Below are 16,644 nucleotides of genomic sequence, written 5' to 3'. Positions count from 1 at the left end.
TTACTTTTATATAAAAAAAAAGAAAATGAAGAAAATGTAAGCAAGGAGTCAATTCAGCGTGCAAGAGAACTAAAGAAAAGACAATTCTTTTGATATAACCTCAAAAGAATGATGAAAAGTAGTAATAGCTAATATTTATTGAGCACTTGCTATGTAACAGATATTATGCTAAAGATTTTATCGATTTTTAACTCAATCATTATCCTCATTTTACAGGTAAAGAAACTAAGAGATACTAAGCAATCTGCTCAAAGTAACCAAGATGGCAAATGGTAGAAGAGATTCAAAGCCAAATAAGCTGACCCCAAAGGCTCAGGATTTCGCTGCCACCTCAGGCTGCCTCTGCGCTACGGATCATGCCACACAAACACAACACAGGACACAGCAACTGCAGGCAGAAGGGCCACAAGAAAATCAGACTGTACAAGTGTGAGACTCCTTATGCCTACAGAAAGAATAGTAGTAGTATAGTCAAAGAAACACAAGTTAATCATAGGGAATGAAAAAAAAAAACAGGGAAAAAAAGAAAAAGACATAAAACAATAAGAATAATTTGTGTTGGAAACCTGAAAATGAGATAAATTTTAAGTCAATATTCCTTTTGCAACATGAAAAATAACAGCTCAGATCTCTGGGAAATACAGAGGAAAATCTATTAGACATACTTGGCAAATTAAGTCAAGGAAATTCAAGTATTAGACTAGGACCAAAAAAATAAAAAGTATTATAATAAAGCAAAAACTCCAAAATAAAGACAAGATAGGAGTTATCACATAGTGTCACAAAGCTCTGGCATCGTTGGTTAATGCTGTTTCCTACCCCACCACATCCTCTGGGTTACCTTATGTACATCCTTCTGCAGACAGAGTCCCCAACGTGTTAGTTCATTGCTGGCTGCCTCATTCTTTGAAATTCTCTGTAGCAAGCATTCCAAAGCATTATGGTGCTGTTTGGGGCTAAGGTTGATCTGCTGGGTCAAATCCTAAATATAATTAAAATGGAGATAATAAATTATAAGTGTTTCTTTCTCCAATATGAGGTTAAATAAACCCCAATAAGTCTAAAAAGTTTCCATAAGAATCTTCTTATTGAAATCTGTAGAAATTTTCAATGATCTCCAAGGACTTTACTATCTCTCAGGAATGTGAATGAGGTATAAGGTTAAAATTTTAATCCTAAAAGTAATAATTTTAAATGTTATTGTTTTTCTCCCTCATGACTTGTAAATTGTATCTCTTTCTTAAAGCCATGTTCTGAATTTTAAAAATATTACTAAGAGATTAAGAGATTCTATGTAACAGGGGCAAAGTGGGCTTGAGTATACCTATTCGATATCTGGGAAAAACAGAGGAGGGGATGCCTTTGCCAGGCACACAGCCAAGCATAACAAAATGGAAAACCACATCCAGTCTTATACTTTATCTCATACTACACCAGCCATTTAATGTCACAATAAGACATTTTTTTTTGTCCAGATACTAGCCCATAATAGTTGCTTTCTAAATATTTATTATTGAATGAGAATATGAAGATTCTGAATCACATAAGTGAGTTCTTTATTCTTCTGGGACTAACAAATTATTCGGCTGTTGTTCCTTGAGAGGCAGTCATTAGGGACAGTAAGTCTATGGAGCTGTATGGATAGCTCTGTGATCACAAAGTCATCAGGAAACTGGAAGTTGTATGGAAAGACCCTTCCTTTAAAAGAAAAGGTATCAGAAGGTAAACATGAAAGAAATCTCTTATAGGAATTTCGAGCATCACTTCAGGCTTTTTATGATGTTACTAAAAATAATATGTGGCATCCGAGACAAACATGGTTCAAAGATAAGAGAGACAAGGGTTGGGAAAGTGAGGCGGCAGAGTAGCTCCATTGTGGAAAGACCCAGGAGAGTATGGAGGTGAAGCATGCAGGGTCCGGACCCATCTGCTGCACACATCTCTGCTTCTCAGCTATTTCCTGCTGGAACTGAGCCTAACTCCCGGGACACCCTGAGCCCCACAGGATCAACTTCTGTACCTTTACCTCATCCTCTGACTTGTAACTTTTTGCTAACTTATCTCCTCCATTCCTTCAAACAAATTAAACGCTGAGAAATGTTTTTAAAAATTCAGTGCTCTCAGAGAACCTCACTTATGATCATATGACCAGTTTACAGTCACCCATCTAACTGAGAAGGATGAAGACAGAATTGTTCCCTTTTATCCAATAACCCAGTCACTCTGCTGTTCTAACAATCTGCAAAAGGAAGCTCTGATCAGCTTTTTCAGCGTGTGAGAAGAAACATGGATCATGTTTTACAAAGAAAACTGGAGCTTGAAAGAACGGACCTGCCTGGGAAAAGGTGTAAGACAGGCCCGGGGCTAGTTCAATCTGCCACTGAAAAGGTCTCCCACTCAAAGCAGGCATTTCTCACCTTCATGGCTCTGAAGTCTTTCTTCATCTTCTCAGGGATCCCAGTCATGAAGGAAAGCTCAGGCAGCAGCAGAATTTCACCTTTTAGCAGCTTTGAAGAGAAAAATTAGGCAGTAAGAGAGGATCCTGTTCCCGTGACCTGTACAGGACGTGCCATGCCCAAGGCTGGCCCTGCAAGGCTATCACCAACACTAAAGAACATAAAACCACAAAGAAGAGGGCAGCAAAACGCTGCAGGCATATTACCCTTTTCTCCTCAGTCACAATACCTATAGCTATTGTTTAAAGGGAGAAAATATTGTAACTGTCAAAAGGAGAGAAATTAGACAAACGAAAAAATTCTGTCCCTCTTGGGCCTCCAGATAAGCTAAGACCATATATTCTATCAAGTTGGTGCCTCTGCCTCATCTTAGCTTGTTAATCTTCAGGTTGTACACTGAAGGCAGAAGAGTCAGGTGTCAAGGTGCTTTCCCTTAGCCCCCAGCCCTCTTAAAATGTCTCAAATTTCCCTTATAATCTTCTTTAGCAGCAAACCGTGTGATTCCTTCACTTAACTCACTCATGTGGATATTTAGCCCCTCGTTATGGGGACTTCAAAAGCAAATTCTACAAAATGAGGAGGCGCCCCTGGCTAGATGAAGCAGACAAAACCCTGCACAGTTTTCCCTGCCACCCTGTGATCATTGCTCCTCAGCTCCCAGAGCTGTGATGAAGGTGAAGAGCAGCTAACGGACACCCCCACTCACCATGCCTTGTTTATTCTGCCTCTCGCTGGGCCTGTGGATCAGTAGTGGCTGGTCCTCTTCCTTAATTGTGATCCCATAGTTTTTGCTACAGCAGGGCAGAAACAGAAAAAAATTTCAGAAGCAGCATCACTACTCTTATAGCAACATAGTCTGAGTCTCTTAACCAGGACTGAAGTACAAATCTGCATAATCCTTTTGTCAAGGGTCCATCAGAAACTCATCATAGCATATTTATAACTAGAAAAGCTGGTTCGAATCACTTTGTAATTAAATAGGGGAGAACTAGGCTAACAGTCCAGAAAAGAATTTGCAAACTGCATCAAGATAAAAGCCTTAGGCAACTAGACAGGCAAAATGATAGTCAAATGAATGCCTTGCATTTAATCTCTTGAACCAGACCTCTAACCAAACCAGCAAAAGTACAATTCAAAGCTCTGAGATTAATTTATGAAGTAATTTCCAAAAGTACTGAAAGAAACAAAATTTTAAAGGTGACATATTCAGAGCTAATTTAATCTAAAGTACATTATCAATCTAATTATTTTTAGTGTCCCATGGTACCCACTATGGAACTCAATATCCTGCTAGAGAACTGTAGACTATGACCCACCCCCACCCACAGGCCCAAGCCCAGTCTCTTCTACCTGTAGTATTCCAAAAATGTGATCTCCTTTCCATCAGACATCGTGAAGCTATCTTTCGGAGTCTTATTCCAATCCACATCATCAATACGATAGGTGCGATTGTTGTATCGGGTTATGACAATATTGCCGACCAGAAGCTTAGTGCACTCATCCTGGAAGTTTTCTTTGTTCTGCTGATACATGGCATGCCTTTGGAAAGAGAAAAAAGACTTTTGGATCACATTTGTATAAATAAAGCAATATGAAAGGGATGGGGGATGCAAATAAGTATTTTAGGGGTATAATCACAGCTATATAGCACCAAAAGGCCCCAGTGTCTCTTTGAAGAGAGAGGATTCTCATCTCTTTTCTTTTTGGCATTTTTTTTGGGCATACCAAAAAAAAAAAAAAAAAAAAAAAAAAAAAAATCAACAAAAAATAGTAAAAGGATAAAAATCAAATTGAAAACAGCAACTACAAATTAATAAAATTCACTGTATTCATTAAAATAAGATATTTTAGTCACCAAAACACTTACTATTTTGTGTCATTGTTAGGACATAGTCTACAGAGGAACAATAAAACATTCTTTAAACTATATGTACCCTTTGTAGCTGAAGGAAGAAACTACAGTACCTATCAGAAAGGCAGCCCTGGTGAAGATGGTGAAGATGCTAAAGATGCAGAGATGAAAAGACTCACCACCTACAAATGTTTCCCTGTGGTAAGCTAACTGCGGTGAACAAGACAACACAACAAACTTGCAGAAATACACCCAGGGAGTCAAGAAAAGTTTACAGAGGCAAACTGCCAGGAGCAAACTGCCAGGAAGAAAACACCACAGCAGGGGAATGAGTGACACTCAAGGCAGAGGCAGAGGCAGAGGCAGCAGCATGCAGGGGACTAACTAGGATCTGGGACTGGGTAGGTGAAAGGGGAAGAGAAGATGATAAGTGCAAGCTGCAGACAGGCAGGGATCAAATATTAATTCCTTTGTAAGTCAAGGATCAGAGCTTGAACTTTTCTCTGTGGGCCATGTCACCAGGGTACATTCCTCAGGAACACTGGTCCCTTGACAGGTTATGAGAGGGTGAAGAAAATTCCACAATCAAAAAAGTTGAGTACATTCGGCATATTATAACTCCTTAGAGATTACCAGATTAGGCTGTCAAAGGGCAGAAACATATTTAGTTTTATTTACCTCCAACTAAAAATTACCTTTTAAAAAATATTTTACTTCGAAACAATTATAAAATCAAAGGAAGTTGCAAAATTTGTACACAGAATTTCATGTATGGAATTGACATTGGTACATTACTGTCAATTAGACTACAGGCTTTACTCAGTTTTCATCATTTTTTGCATAACACTGAAGGAACTATTTCATGCTACCCCATAACAGTCCTGCTTTTTCCTCTTCTGTCCCTTGGCAACCACTAATCTGTTCTTAATCTCTATAGTTTTATCCTTTTTGAGAATGCTATATAAATGGAACTTTATCATGCAACCTTTTGAACATCAACATTGTTCAATAGGCATAATGCCCCTGAGACCCATCCAGAGTATTCTACATATCAGCAGCTCACTGTCATTTGTTGCTGAGCAGTATTCCATTGTATGGTGGTACCAGGGTTCATTTAACCATTCGCCTGGTGAAAGATGTTTGGTTGTTTCCACTTTTTTGCTATTGCTGTTATGAACATTTGTGTACCAGTTTTTGTGTTAACCTAAGTTTTCATTCCTCTGCAAAAAATGCCCAAGAATGTGACTGCAGAGTCATATGGTTAAGTGCATGCTTTGTTTTATAACAGCCACAAAATTCTCTGAGGTGGTGGAACCATTTTATATTCCCACCCATAGTATATGAGGAACAATTTTTCTACATCCTTACCAGCATTAGGTATTTTCACTATATTTTTAGTTATTCTAATAGGTGTATACTGATATCTCATTGTAGTTACAATTTGCATTTCACTAACAGCTAATGATGTTTAACACCTTTTCATGTACTGATTTATCTTCCATATCATCTCTCTGGTGGAATGTCTGTTCGTATGTGCCCATTTTCTTATTGGATTGTTGTTTTACCATTACTATGGTTCTGCTCAAAAAGTGTTACATATTCATTGTAAAATAAAACACAATCACAAAACACAGAAATTAAACATGGTTTGTAATCCCTTTCTGAGATCCACTTTCCCTCAGCTTTCCTTAAATTTGTGAATACTAACAATTTAAAAATATATATGTGTAATCATACCACATACACTGTTTCACAACTTGTTTTTTAACTTAATATCATTTGGATAGTCTTCCAGGTTAATATAAACATATAAGGTTTGTAAACAAAGGACTACTTTCAAACAAGGCATTTCAGATTCCAAAGAACTAAAATTAGCCAGCTTTGGTTCTGAGCTATGAAGAGACTCTGGTACAGGAAGAACCTATAGGTATACCAGTGTAATAATGATCATAAGGAATTAAAAATGTTGGTGCAATAATGACATTATAGTTATGTTTTAAAATCAAAGTCAATTTAGGATATATAGACTAAAATATTTGTGAAATAAATAAGGCGTCTGGGATTTGCTTCAAAATAATGCAGTTTGGCTGGGGAAAATGGTAGGAACAAAGTTGGAACATGGAACAAAGCTGTTCATGAATTGATAATTGTTGAATCTATAAATGGGGAGAAGATTTATTATACTATTCTCTCTACTTTTGTAAATGTTTTAAATTTTTTATAATAAACTATTTTAAAAGTAAAAAATGTATAATAATAATTAAAATATAAATACACTCTGGCAGGAGAGGGAAAAATACAAAAATTCAACACTGTTTTCTAATTCTAAAAATGAAAAGTTAGTATATAGAAAACAAAATAATTATAACTGTAATTCTTATTTTTGATGATATTCAAAAGATGACTGAATCTATGAAAGGAAAGTAATTTGAGAGCAGCAGAAATCGCTTTAAAGAAAAATAAAGCATGACTGCCAACTTGTAGAAATCTTAGCAAAGATGATAGAGGCAGCAAATCCAGCTTGGAAATCAAATTTATAAATTAAAAAATTTAAGAAATTGTTTTAACTTAATAATTGGTTTAAGAAATTGTTTTAGTACTCTGAGGAAATGAGAAAAAGGTGAGTATGATAAAATAAAGGATGTAGAAGTCTAAGAGGTAAAAGATATATATATACATATATGTGTGTATGTGTATGTGTGTGTGTGTGTGTGTGTGTGTGTGTGTGTGTGTATATAAAATTTACAGAAAGAAACAAAGAAATAAAAGAAAATTGGATCCAATTGAAAGAGCTCAAAAAACAGTAGCCAAAGTAATGAAAAAAGATCTGAATCTGAAAGTTCTGAAAAAATTTGCATTTCAAATATAAAAAGGAGAAGTTGGTAAGGGGTTTCTTATCGGGGTCATGAAAATGTTCTGGAATTAGTGGCCTTATTTAGCTTTCACCATTTTTTATACACAATGATTTGTGTATATACTAAAAAACAGTGAATTATGCACTTAAAAAATCCTGAACTACGCACTTCCCACATACTCTCTATAAGACCAGCAGTCTCTTATAGTAAGCAGCATGTTAACTTCCTCTTTATATCAGACAGAATAGATGTCTCATCTTTTGACAGTTCTGGAGGTCTCACCAAGATAAGTGTGAAAACTCTTCTTAGGCAACATTCCAGGGAGTCTCAGGCCAACAGATGCTCTTGCTGGGCCCTTTGTGCTTAACTCCATTTGTTCTTCAGATCTGCTGTCAAGGGAGTCACTCCCAGCATCCATTGGTGGTCTATTTCATTAGGCTCTGGTATAATACTGACCTCTTCCATTTAGAAGTATATTATTGGGTATAAAATCAAACACAGGTTTTTAGGCTTTTGGTTTTGAAGGTATACCATTTGAAAATATTTTTGCCATTAACTTGATTATTTGCTATTTCCTTACATTGCTTTTGCTGTTATTTGTCTATATGCCCAAAGTCTTCTTTCATGTGTTTTGTTTTGTCCTGAATTTTCTTGTCTCTGTTACATGTACAAGAGAGTGTTCTATAGAAAATAGATGAAGGTATAAGTCTCAAAAACCAAGCCAACCCACTCCAAGGGATCATAGTTAGAGGTCCATTAGACCAATTTGTAAAAAAGCAATTGTTTGAATGTCATGAAGGCACTCTTTGTCTTGTTAATTTGTGAAAGAAGGCCACTCTGTTTATTTAGTCCAAATTCCAGGGTCAGTGATAGTTGGGTCGCTGATCTCATGACCCCTTCCTATCTGTGGTTGGAACCTGAGATATGGTTCACAAACACACATCCTTAGACGACCTTAATGCTCCTTTCTTGTTTGTCACAGGTTTGCCTATGGCAAATTCTTAACCTCTCCCTGGAAGAATTTCTGCTTCTGATATAAAGGCATACTATAATCTTAACTCTTGTACTTTCCTTGGTAAAAGGCAAAAAAAAGAAAAAGTAAATTAAAATGCCCAACCCGCACATGAAGCACTGTCCAGTATAGATCATACTCTATGTCATAAAACAAACCTCAGTAAATATAAAAGGATAGAAAATACAAAATAAGTCTCTGACCACAATAGAATGAAATTAGAAATTGATAACAGAAAGAAACTGGGGAAACGCAAGTATGTGTAAATTAAACAACATACTCCCCTAAGTAATCAATGAATCCAACAAAAAATCATAAGGGAAATTACAAAATACTTTGAGTTAAGTTAAAATGAAGATACAACATACCAAAACTTATAGGATACAGCTAAAGCAATATGTAGAGGGAAATTTATAGCTGTAAATTTCTACATTAAAAATAAAGCATATCTCAAATAAATAAGCCTACACCTTAAGACACTGGAAAATGAGAAGCAAACTAAACCTAAAAACAAACAGAAGGAAGGAAATAATAAACATAGGAGTGAAATTAATGAAACAGAGAAAAGAAAAATAGAGAAAATCAGTAAAACCAAACATTGACTTTTTGAAAAGGTCAACAACACTGAGAAACCTTAAACTAGACTGCCCATGGAAAAAAATGAGACTCAGATTACTGAAATAAAGAATGAAAGAGGGGACAGCAAAGTTAATTTATCATCCCTTTTAAAAGGATGATAAGGGAAAATTGTGAACAGTAGTGTGCCAACGAATTAGATAACCTAAATGAAATGGACAAATTCCTAGAAGGACATAAACTACTAAAACTGACCCAAGAAGAAATAGAAAATCTGAATAAACCTCTAACAAGTACAGGGCTAGAATCAGTGTTTTTAAAACTGCACACAAAGAAAAACCCGAGCATTCAAAGAAAAATGAATACCAATCTTTCACAAACTCTTCCAAAAAATAGGAGAGGGAGGAAATACTTCCCAACTCTTCCTATAAGGCCAGCAATACTCAGACATTAAAATCTGACAAAAGCATCACAAGAAAAGTACAGACCAATATCTCTTATGAATATAGACACAAAAATCCTCAACAAAATACAGGCAAACCAAATCCAGCAACATGTAAAAAAGAATTATGCACCATGAGCACATGGGCTTTATTCCAGGAATGCAAGGTTAATTTAACATCCAAAAATCGATTTAAAATCAGATAGAACTTTTTTTTAAAAAAGTGATCATTTCAAAAGACACAGAAAAAGCAATTGATAAAACCCAATATTCTTTCATGACTAAAAGACTCAAGAAACTAGGAACAAGATGGAACTTTCCCAACTTGATAAAGAGCATCTACAAAAATTCCAGGGCTAACATCAAACTCAATGGTGAAAAACTGGATACCTTCCTCATGAAATCAGGAACAGGACAAGGATATCTACTCTCATTGCCCCTATTTAACATTTTGCTAGAGGTCCTAGCAGGGCCATTCACAAGAAAGAGAAATAAAAGGCATTCAGATTGGAAAGGAAGTACAAGTATCTCTATTTGCAGGTGACATGATCTTCTATAAAGAAAATCCCAAGAAATCCATGAAAAAAACTATTACAATTAATAAATGAGTTCACGGAGGCTGCAGGACACAAGATCAATACACAAAATTTAATTGTATTTCTATACACTTGCAATGAACAATCCAAAAATCAAGTATAAAAAAAAATTTCATTTACGAAAGCACCAGAAATAAAATACTTAGGAATAAATGTAAAACTTGTACTCTGAAATCTACAAAACATCGTTGAAAGAAATTAAAGAAGATCTAAACAAATGGAAAAAATCTTGTGTTCATAGACCATGAGACTTAATATCGTTATATTGTTAAGATGGCAATACTCTTCAAATTAATCTACATATTCAACACATTTCTATCAGAATCCCAGCTGGCTTCCTCACAGAAATTGACAAGCTGATTCTAAAATTCATGTGGAGTTGCAAGGGATCCAGAATAGCCAAAACAATCTTGAAAAAGAAAACAAGGTTGGCAGATTCGTATTTCCTAATTTCAAAACTTACTACATATCAACGATAATAGGACAGTGTTGTACTGGCTTAAGGATAGTTATATAGATTAACAGAACAGAACTGAGAGTCCAGAAATAAACCCATGTATCTTTGATCAACTGGTTCTCAACAACAGTGCCAAGACCATTCAATGGGGGAAAGAACAGTCTTTTTAATAAATGTTGCTGAGATAACAGGACAAAGATGTCTACATGTAAAAGAAAGAAAATGGACCTGTCCCTCACACTACTCACAAAAATTAATTCAAAATGGATCAAAGACCTAAACGTAGGAGCTAAAACTATAAAATTCTTAGAAGAAAACATAGGGGTAAATCTTTATGACCTCAGATTTTGCAAAAGGATTTTACATAAGCAACAAAAGAAAAAAAAACAGATAAAACAGACTCATTAAAAATTAAAAACTTTGTACTTCCAAGGACACTATCAAGAAACTGAAGAAAACTCCCAGAATGGGAGAAAATTTCCAAATCATATATCTGATAAGTGACTTGTATCTTGAATACATAAAAAAATATTGCAACTCAATAATAAAAACAAATGACCCAATTTCAAAAGCAGGCAAAGGATCTAAATAGACATTTCTTCAAAGAAGACACAAATGGCCAATAAACACATTAAAAAATTTATCCACAGCATTAATCTTCAGGAAAATGCAATCAAAATCACACCATTCCTCACCCACTTAGATGGCCAGAATCATAAACACGATAACAACAAGTGATGGTGAAGATGTGGACAAATCAGAACCCTCACACATTGCTGGTGGGAATGTAAAATGGTACAGCTACTTTGGAAAACAGTTTGGCAGTTGCTCAAATGGTCAAACATAAAGCTACAATACGATCCAGCAATTCCACTCATAGGTATCTACCCAAGAGAAATGAAACCTATGTCCACACAAAAATCTTGTACATAAATGTTTATAGCAGTATTACTTGTTAGCACAAAGGTGAAAACAACCCAAATGTCCATCAACTGATGAACAAACAAAATATGATATAACCATTCAATAGAACCATTTAGCCACTAAAAAGGAATGAAGTACTGATAATTGCTACAACAAGGATGAACCTTGAAAACATGACAAGTGAAAGGTTATTATATATTATATAGTTCCATGTATATGAAATGTTCGGAATAGGGCAATCTACAGATATAGAAAGTATATTAATGATTGCCTAGGTGTGGGGAAGGATGAGAGAATTGAGAAGTGATGGCTAAGAGATGCAGTTTCTTTTTGAGGTAATGAAAATGTCCTAAAATTGATTGTAGTAATGGATGTACAACTCTGTGCTATTGTATAGTGTGGAAACTCTATCTCGACAAAGCTGTAAAAAGGTACTATCACACATATTTATTATCTCACAGTTTCTGTGGGTCAGGAATTCAGGTGTGGCACAGCTGGGTACCTCTGGTCAAGGGTCTTTCACAAGGCTACAAGCGAAGTGTCAGCCAGGGCTTAGCTGAAGGGTGATCTGCTTTTAATCTCATTCAGTGTGCTGCTCCACAACATGGCAGCTGCCCTTCCCCAGGGCGAATGACCCAAGAGATAGCAAAAGAGAGCACTAGAGGCAGAGCCATAATCTTTCTAATCTCACCTCGGAAGTGACATTGACACCAAAGGAAAAAGCAACAAAATCAAAAATAAACAAGTGGGACTCTATCAAACTAAAAAGCTTCTATACAGCAAAAGAAACCACCAACAAAATGAAAAAGGAACCTAACAAATGGGAGAAAATATCTGCAAATCACGTATCTGTTGAGGAGTTAATATCCAAAATATATAAAGCACTCATACTCAATAGCAAAACTACAAACAATCTGATTAATGGACAGAGACTCTGAACTGATTTTATTCCAAAGAAGACATTTAGACGGCCAACGAGTACATGAAATGGTGCTCAACATCACTAGTCATCAGGGAAATGCAAATCAAAGCCATAATGGGATATCACCTCACACCTGTTAAAATGGCTATTATCAAAATTCCAAGAAAAAAGTGTTATCAAGGATGTAGAGTAAAAAGAACCCTTGTGCACTGTTGGTGGGAATGCAGCCACTGTAAAAAACAGTATGGAAGGTCCTCAAAAAATTTACAACAGAACCACCATATGATCCAGCAATTTCCCTTGTGGGTATTTATCTGAAGGAAACAAAAATACCAACTCCAAAAGATAAAAGATATATGCACCCTCCTGTTCCCTGCAACGTTATTTATAGGAACCAAGATATGGAAGCAACCTAAGTATCCCATAATGAATGAACGGATAAAGAAAATGTGATATATATAATAGAATATTATTCAGCTATAAAAATAGAAGAGATCCTGCCATCCATGACATGGATGGACTTTGAAGGTGTTACACTAAGTGAAATAAATCAGAGAAAAACAAATACTGTATGATCTCATTTACATGTGAAATCTAAAAAAGAAAAAACTGGATTCGTAGATACAGAGAACAGATTGCTGGTTGCCAGAGGCAGGCGAAATGGGTGAAGATGATCAAAAGGTACAAACTTCCAGGTATAAAATAAATCAGTCCTGGGGATGTGATATACAGCATGGTGACTATAGTTAACGATACTGTATTTTATGTTTAAAAGTTGCTGAAAGAGTAGATCTTAAAAGCACTAACACTTTTCTGATAAAAAAAATTTGTAACTATAAATGGTGATGGATGTTAATATACTTATTGTGTTGGTTATTTCACAACATATACATATAAGGAATCATCAAGTTGCACACCTAAAATATGATGTTATATACTGATCATATCTCAATTAAAAAAATATATGGCATCCCATCACTTCTGCCACATTCTATTAATTAGAAATAAGTCAATAAATGCAGCCCATACTCAAGAGGAGAGGATTACAGAAGAGCCGAGCAGTATAAATACTGGGAAACTACATCTTGACACACTATAGTAAAACGCTGAAAACCCAAAACAAAATAAAAAAGGGTCATAATACTTTAAAAAAAAAAAAAAAAAGGTAACACTAGTAGCTGATCTGTTAATAGAAACAGATCATTACCTTCTGTATGCCAGAAGATAATGGGATATTTTCAAAGTGTTTAAAGTAAATAACTGCAAAACCTAGAATCCTAAGTTAAAAGCACATTTTTATTCTTAAACAAAACTGAGAGAATATGTCACCAGCAGATTCTACACTAAAGGAAATATTCTACAGGAATTCTTCAGGCAAGGGGAAACTAGATTCCTGAGATGTGGAAGAAATGAAAAACACAAATTCCAGAAGGCTGGAGTAAGGAGAAGGTTCCAAGGCTTCCGAGAGGTGTGGCTGTGGGGCTGGAGAGACGTACAAAGATCTGGGATCAGGATAAGAATGGGCAGCAAATCAGAAAGCAAAATGACCACAGAGCAATGTCATAGCAAGTTTGGGGCTTGCCCAAAAGGTATAAATATCTTCTGTTAAAAAGACAGAATGATAGTGTAGGAAATGGCTGTTTACTCACCTACAGGATGGAGTGGGTATGAGGGAAGACTAAGGACCAGGATCAAATAATCTATTTGAATACATCTTATTTCTGGATTTGAATACGAGAACACCCAAAAGTTAAAAGGAAACAGTCTCATTGTGAAAGAATATGTGAATGTGAATAAAGATACTTAAAAAAAAAAAAAAAAAGACGATGGAGCAATGCTCTTAAAATTCTGAGGGAAAATGATCTCCAAATTAGAATTTTATGCCCAAAGTCAGGTAAAATAAAGACATTTCCAACATGTTAAGATCTCAAAAACAATGAGCCTTCCTCAGGAAAATTCTGGAAGGTACGCTCTACACCAAAACAAGAGACTAAACCAAGAAAGAATTAGTCATGAGTCTGAGCTACAGATGTACCGTGAGAGGGAAAGGGAGTTCTCACTACAATGAAGAGGAATCCCAAGTCAGGGGTCATCCAACCAGCCCGGAGAGCCACCGGTCCAAACTGATGGGTTTAACAGAGACTTCAGAGATTTCTAAGATGATACTGACTTTTGTGGGGATGGGTGATTACATGAATTATCGAGAACTTAATAGAGATATGTGAAACTTAACCTTATTTGGCAAACTGCTCTTTTGTGGTTCCCAGTGTTTCATGAGAACATAAAGGACACAGGAGAAGAGAGATGACAGAACTCCAAGTCTGTAACAACTGCAAGGGTATGAGGGAAGACTAAGGACCAGGATCACAAACGCAGCGGGATGATGCCTGACATAGTACTTCTTACTATCTTGGAGAACGGGTGCTCAAAGCTGATCTAATTTGATTTAGACAATACAAAAAATAAAATTTTGGAGAAGGGAGGGAAGGAGGATGAAACTGACAAAATACCTAGCATTGGAATGTACAGTTGAGGAGAATTTGAAGTTGAATTAATGGTGAACACATATACAATTCTAAACTTAGAAGATAAAAATAAAAAGGCAATTTTTGCATCCACAATAAACAATGTGCAGGAAACAAAAATAATCAGTACTACACAGCTCACCTACATAATAATCACAACTACACAGCTCACCTACATATAGCTTTTGCATAGTCAGCAAAATATTATTAAAATTTTTACAAAAGTAAAACATTAATAAAAAAAATTTCAATAAATGGAAAGACATGCTGTATTTGTGAATAGGAAGACTCAGTGAACATTCTCTCCAGTCAATGCCAATCGAAATGCCAACTGACTTTTTTATTTTCACTAAATTACTCAACAGATCACATGAAAAAGTGGGTAGCATTCTGAAAACATAATTCTTTGACAAATTATTATAATTAAGTTTTAACATTTGATAAATATTAAAACTTAATTATAATAATTAAAATAGTATCAAACAGAATCAACCAGTGGACCAAAATGAAATATTCGGAAATAAATCTAAACATTTCAGAATATGATAAAGATAGTGATTTAAATCTAAAGAAAAATATTGTCAACAAATTGTCTAATAGTACCAAAACAATCATAACGATCCCTACATCACACCAAGATAAATTCCAGAAGGCTTAAAACATTGGAAAATATAAAACGAAATAAGTAGACCTTTCTAAGCAGAAAAGTGAAGGCAAAAATCATAAAGAAGGAAATAATGAATTTGAAGACACCTATTTTTATTTAGTATTCTTGAACACTTACTACATGCTAGGAATAAACTAGGGATGGTTGTAACATGTGAGCGAAAGAGATACGGTCCCCACAATCAAGGAGAGAGAGAATAAATCATTACAAATTCACCCAAAAAAGTCTGAGCCATCTTCAACCTCTCTGTCACACTCTACATCCAATCTGGAAATCGACTAAGCACTACTTTCAAAATCTACCCAGAAGGCGATCACTTCTCAGCACCTCCGCTGCTGCCACCTTCATTCCCCCACTGGATTACAATAGCCGCCTGGTTGGTCTCCTTATTCTACCCCCATCCTAGTGGTCTATTCTCCTCACAGCAACTGGAGAGATCCTCCCACACTCGGGTCACACCATGTGCTCCATCCTTCCACTGTTCTGACCTCACTCTGCTCTAGCCACCCCAGCTTCACTGCCTCTCCCTGAATGAGCCAGGCATACTTCAGTGTGAAGGCCCTTACCCTGGCTGTCCCACTGCCAAGAATTCCCTTCACCCATATATTCACCTGGCTAACTCTCTCACCTCTTGTAAGTGTTGGACCAAATGAGCTTGACCACTCTACTTAAAATTACAGCTCTCTGTTCTCACCCTGCCCCACCCCTAGTGCTCTTCACCTCTCCCACCATGTTCTTTCCTCCATAGCTCTCAATACTTATAGTACACGACACAATTTACTTATCATGCTTATTATTGTTTATCTCACCTGACTACAATGTAAACTCCATGAGAAAAAGGATCTTCCCCTGTTTTGTTAACTGATATGTCCCATGACTCTGGTACACGACTAGAGCTCGGTAAATACACATTGAAGGAATGAGTGAATTTATCAGATAAACAGATTTATAAGGCCCTAATAACACCCAATAGTTGTACACAGCTGGTGAGAAAATAAACTGAATAAATAAAAGAAACTTCTAGAGAATAATTTGTTGATATATTTAAATATCTTATTATATTAAATATTTATTTAAAGTCTTTAAAAGGTTTAGCCCTTTCATTCAGTAATTCCACTTCTAAGTACAGAGCCTCGAAAATAAATCAGAGATGCACTTCATGTAGTCATTACAAATGATACACATCTATACTTACTACAGTAAATATTTACAACAGTAACACATTTAAACAAAAACTCAGGGTCTGTGTATATTAAACTAAGTCTTCTTAACCAGAGATTTAAATAAAATTCCTCCTCAGCAAAGCACAGCGGGTCTCTACACAGATGCCTGTCTTGGTGGGACTTACACAACGGAGCAC

General features: G+C 35.9%; 1 protein-coding gene across 2 annotated transcripts in view; it reads right to left on the bottom strand.

The window, feature by feature from the left end:
- Positions 1–16,644, bottom strand: part of PIWIL2 (piwi like RNA-mediated gene silencing 2) — a 52,210-nt gene that overhangs the window by 29,728 nt on the left and 5,838 nt on the right. For both annotated transcript variants that reach the window (XM_006904380.1, XM_025044408.1), the window contains exons 10-13: positions 3,807–3,995; positions 3,163–3,247; positions 2,418–2,507; positions 842–982 (exon numbers count right to left, since the gene is read on the bottom strand). In XM_006904380.1, coding sequence (XP_006904442.1) covers positions 842–982; positions 2,418–2,507; positions 3,163–3,247; positions 3,807–3,995 — 505 coding nt within the window. The remainder of the gene's footprint in view (positions 1–841; positions 983–2,417; positions 2,508–3,162; positions 3,248–3,806; positions 3,996–16,644) is intronic.

This window comes from Pteropus alecto, unplaced genomic scaffold (assembly GCF_000325575.1).
Source record: "Pteropus alecto unplaced genomic scaffold, ASM32557v1 scaffold160, whole genome shotgun sequence".
NCBI lineage: Eukaryota > Metazoa > Chordata > Mammalia > Chiroptera > Pteropodidae > Pteropus > Pteropus alecto.
This window is presented reverse-complemented; position numbering and strand designations above follow the sequence as displayed.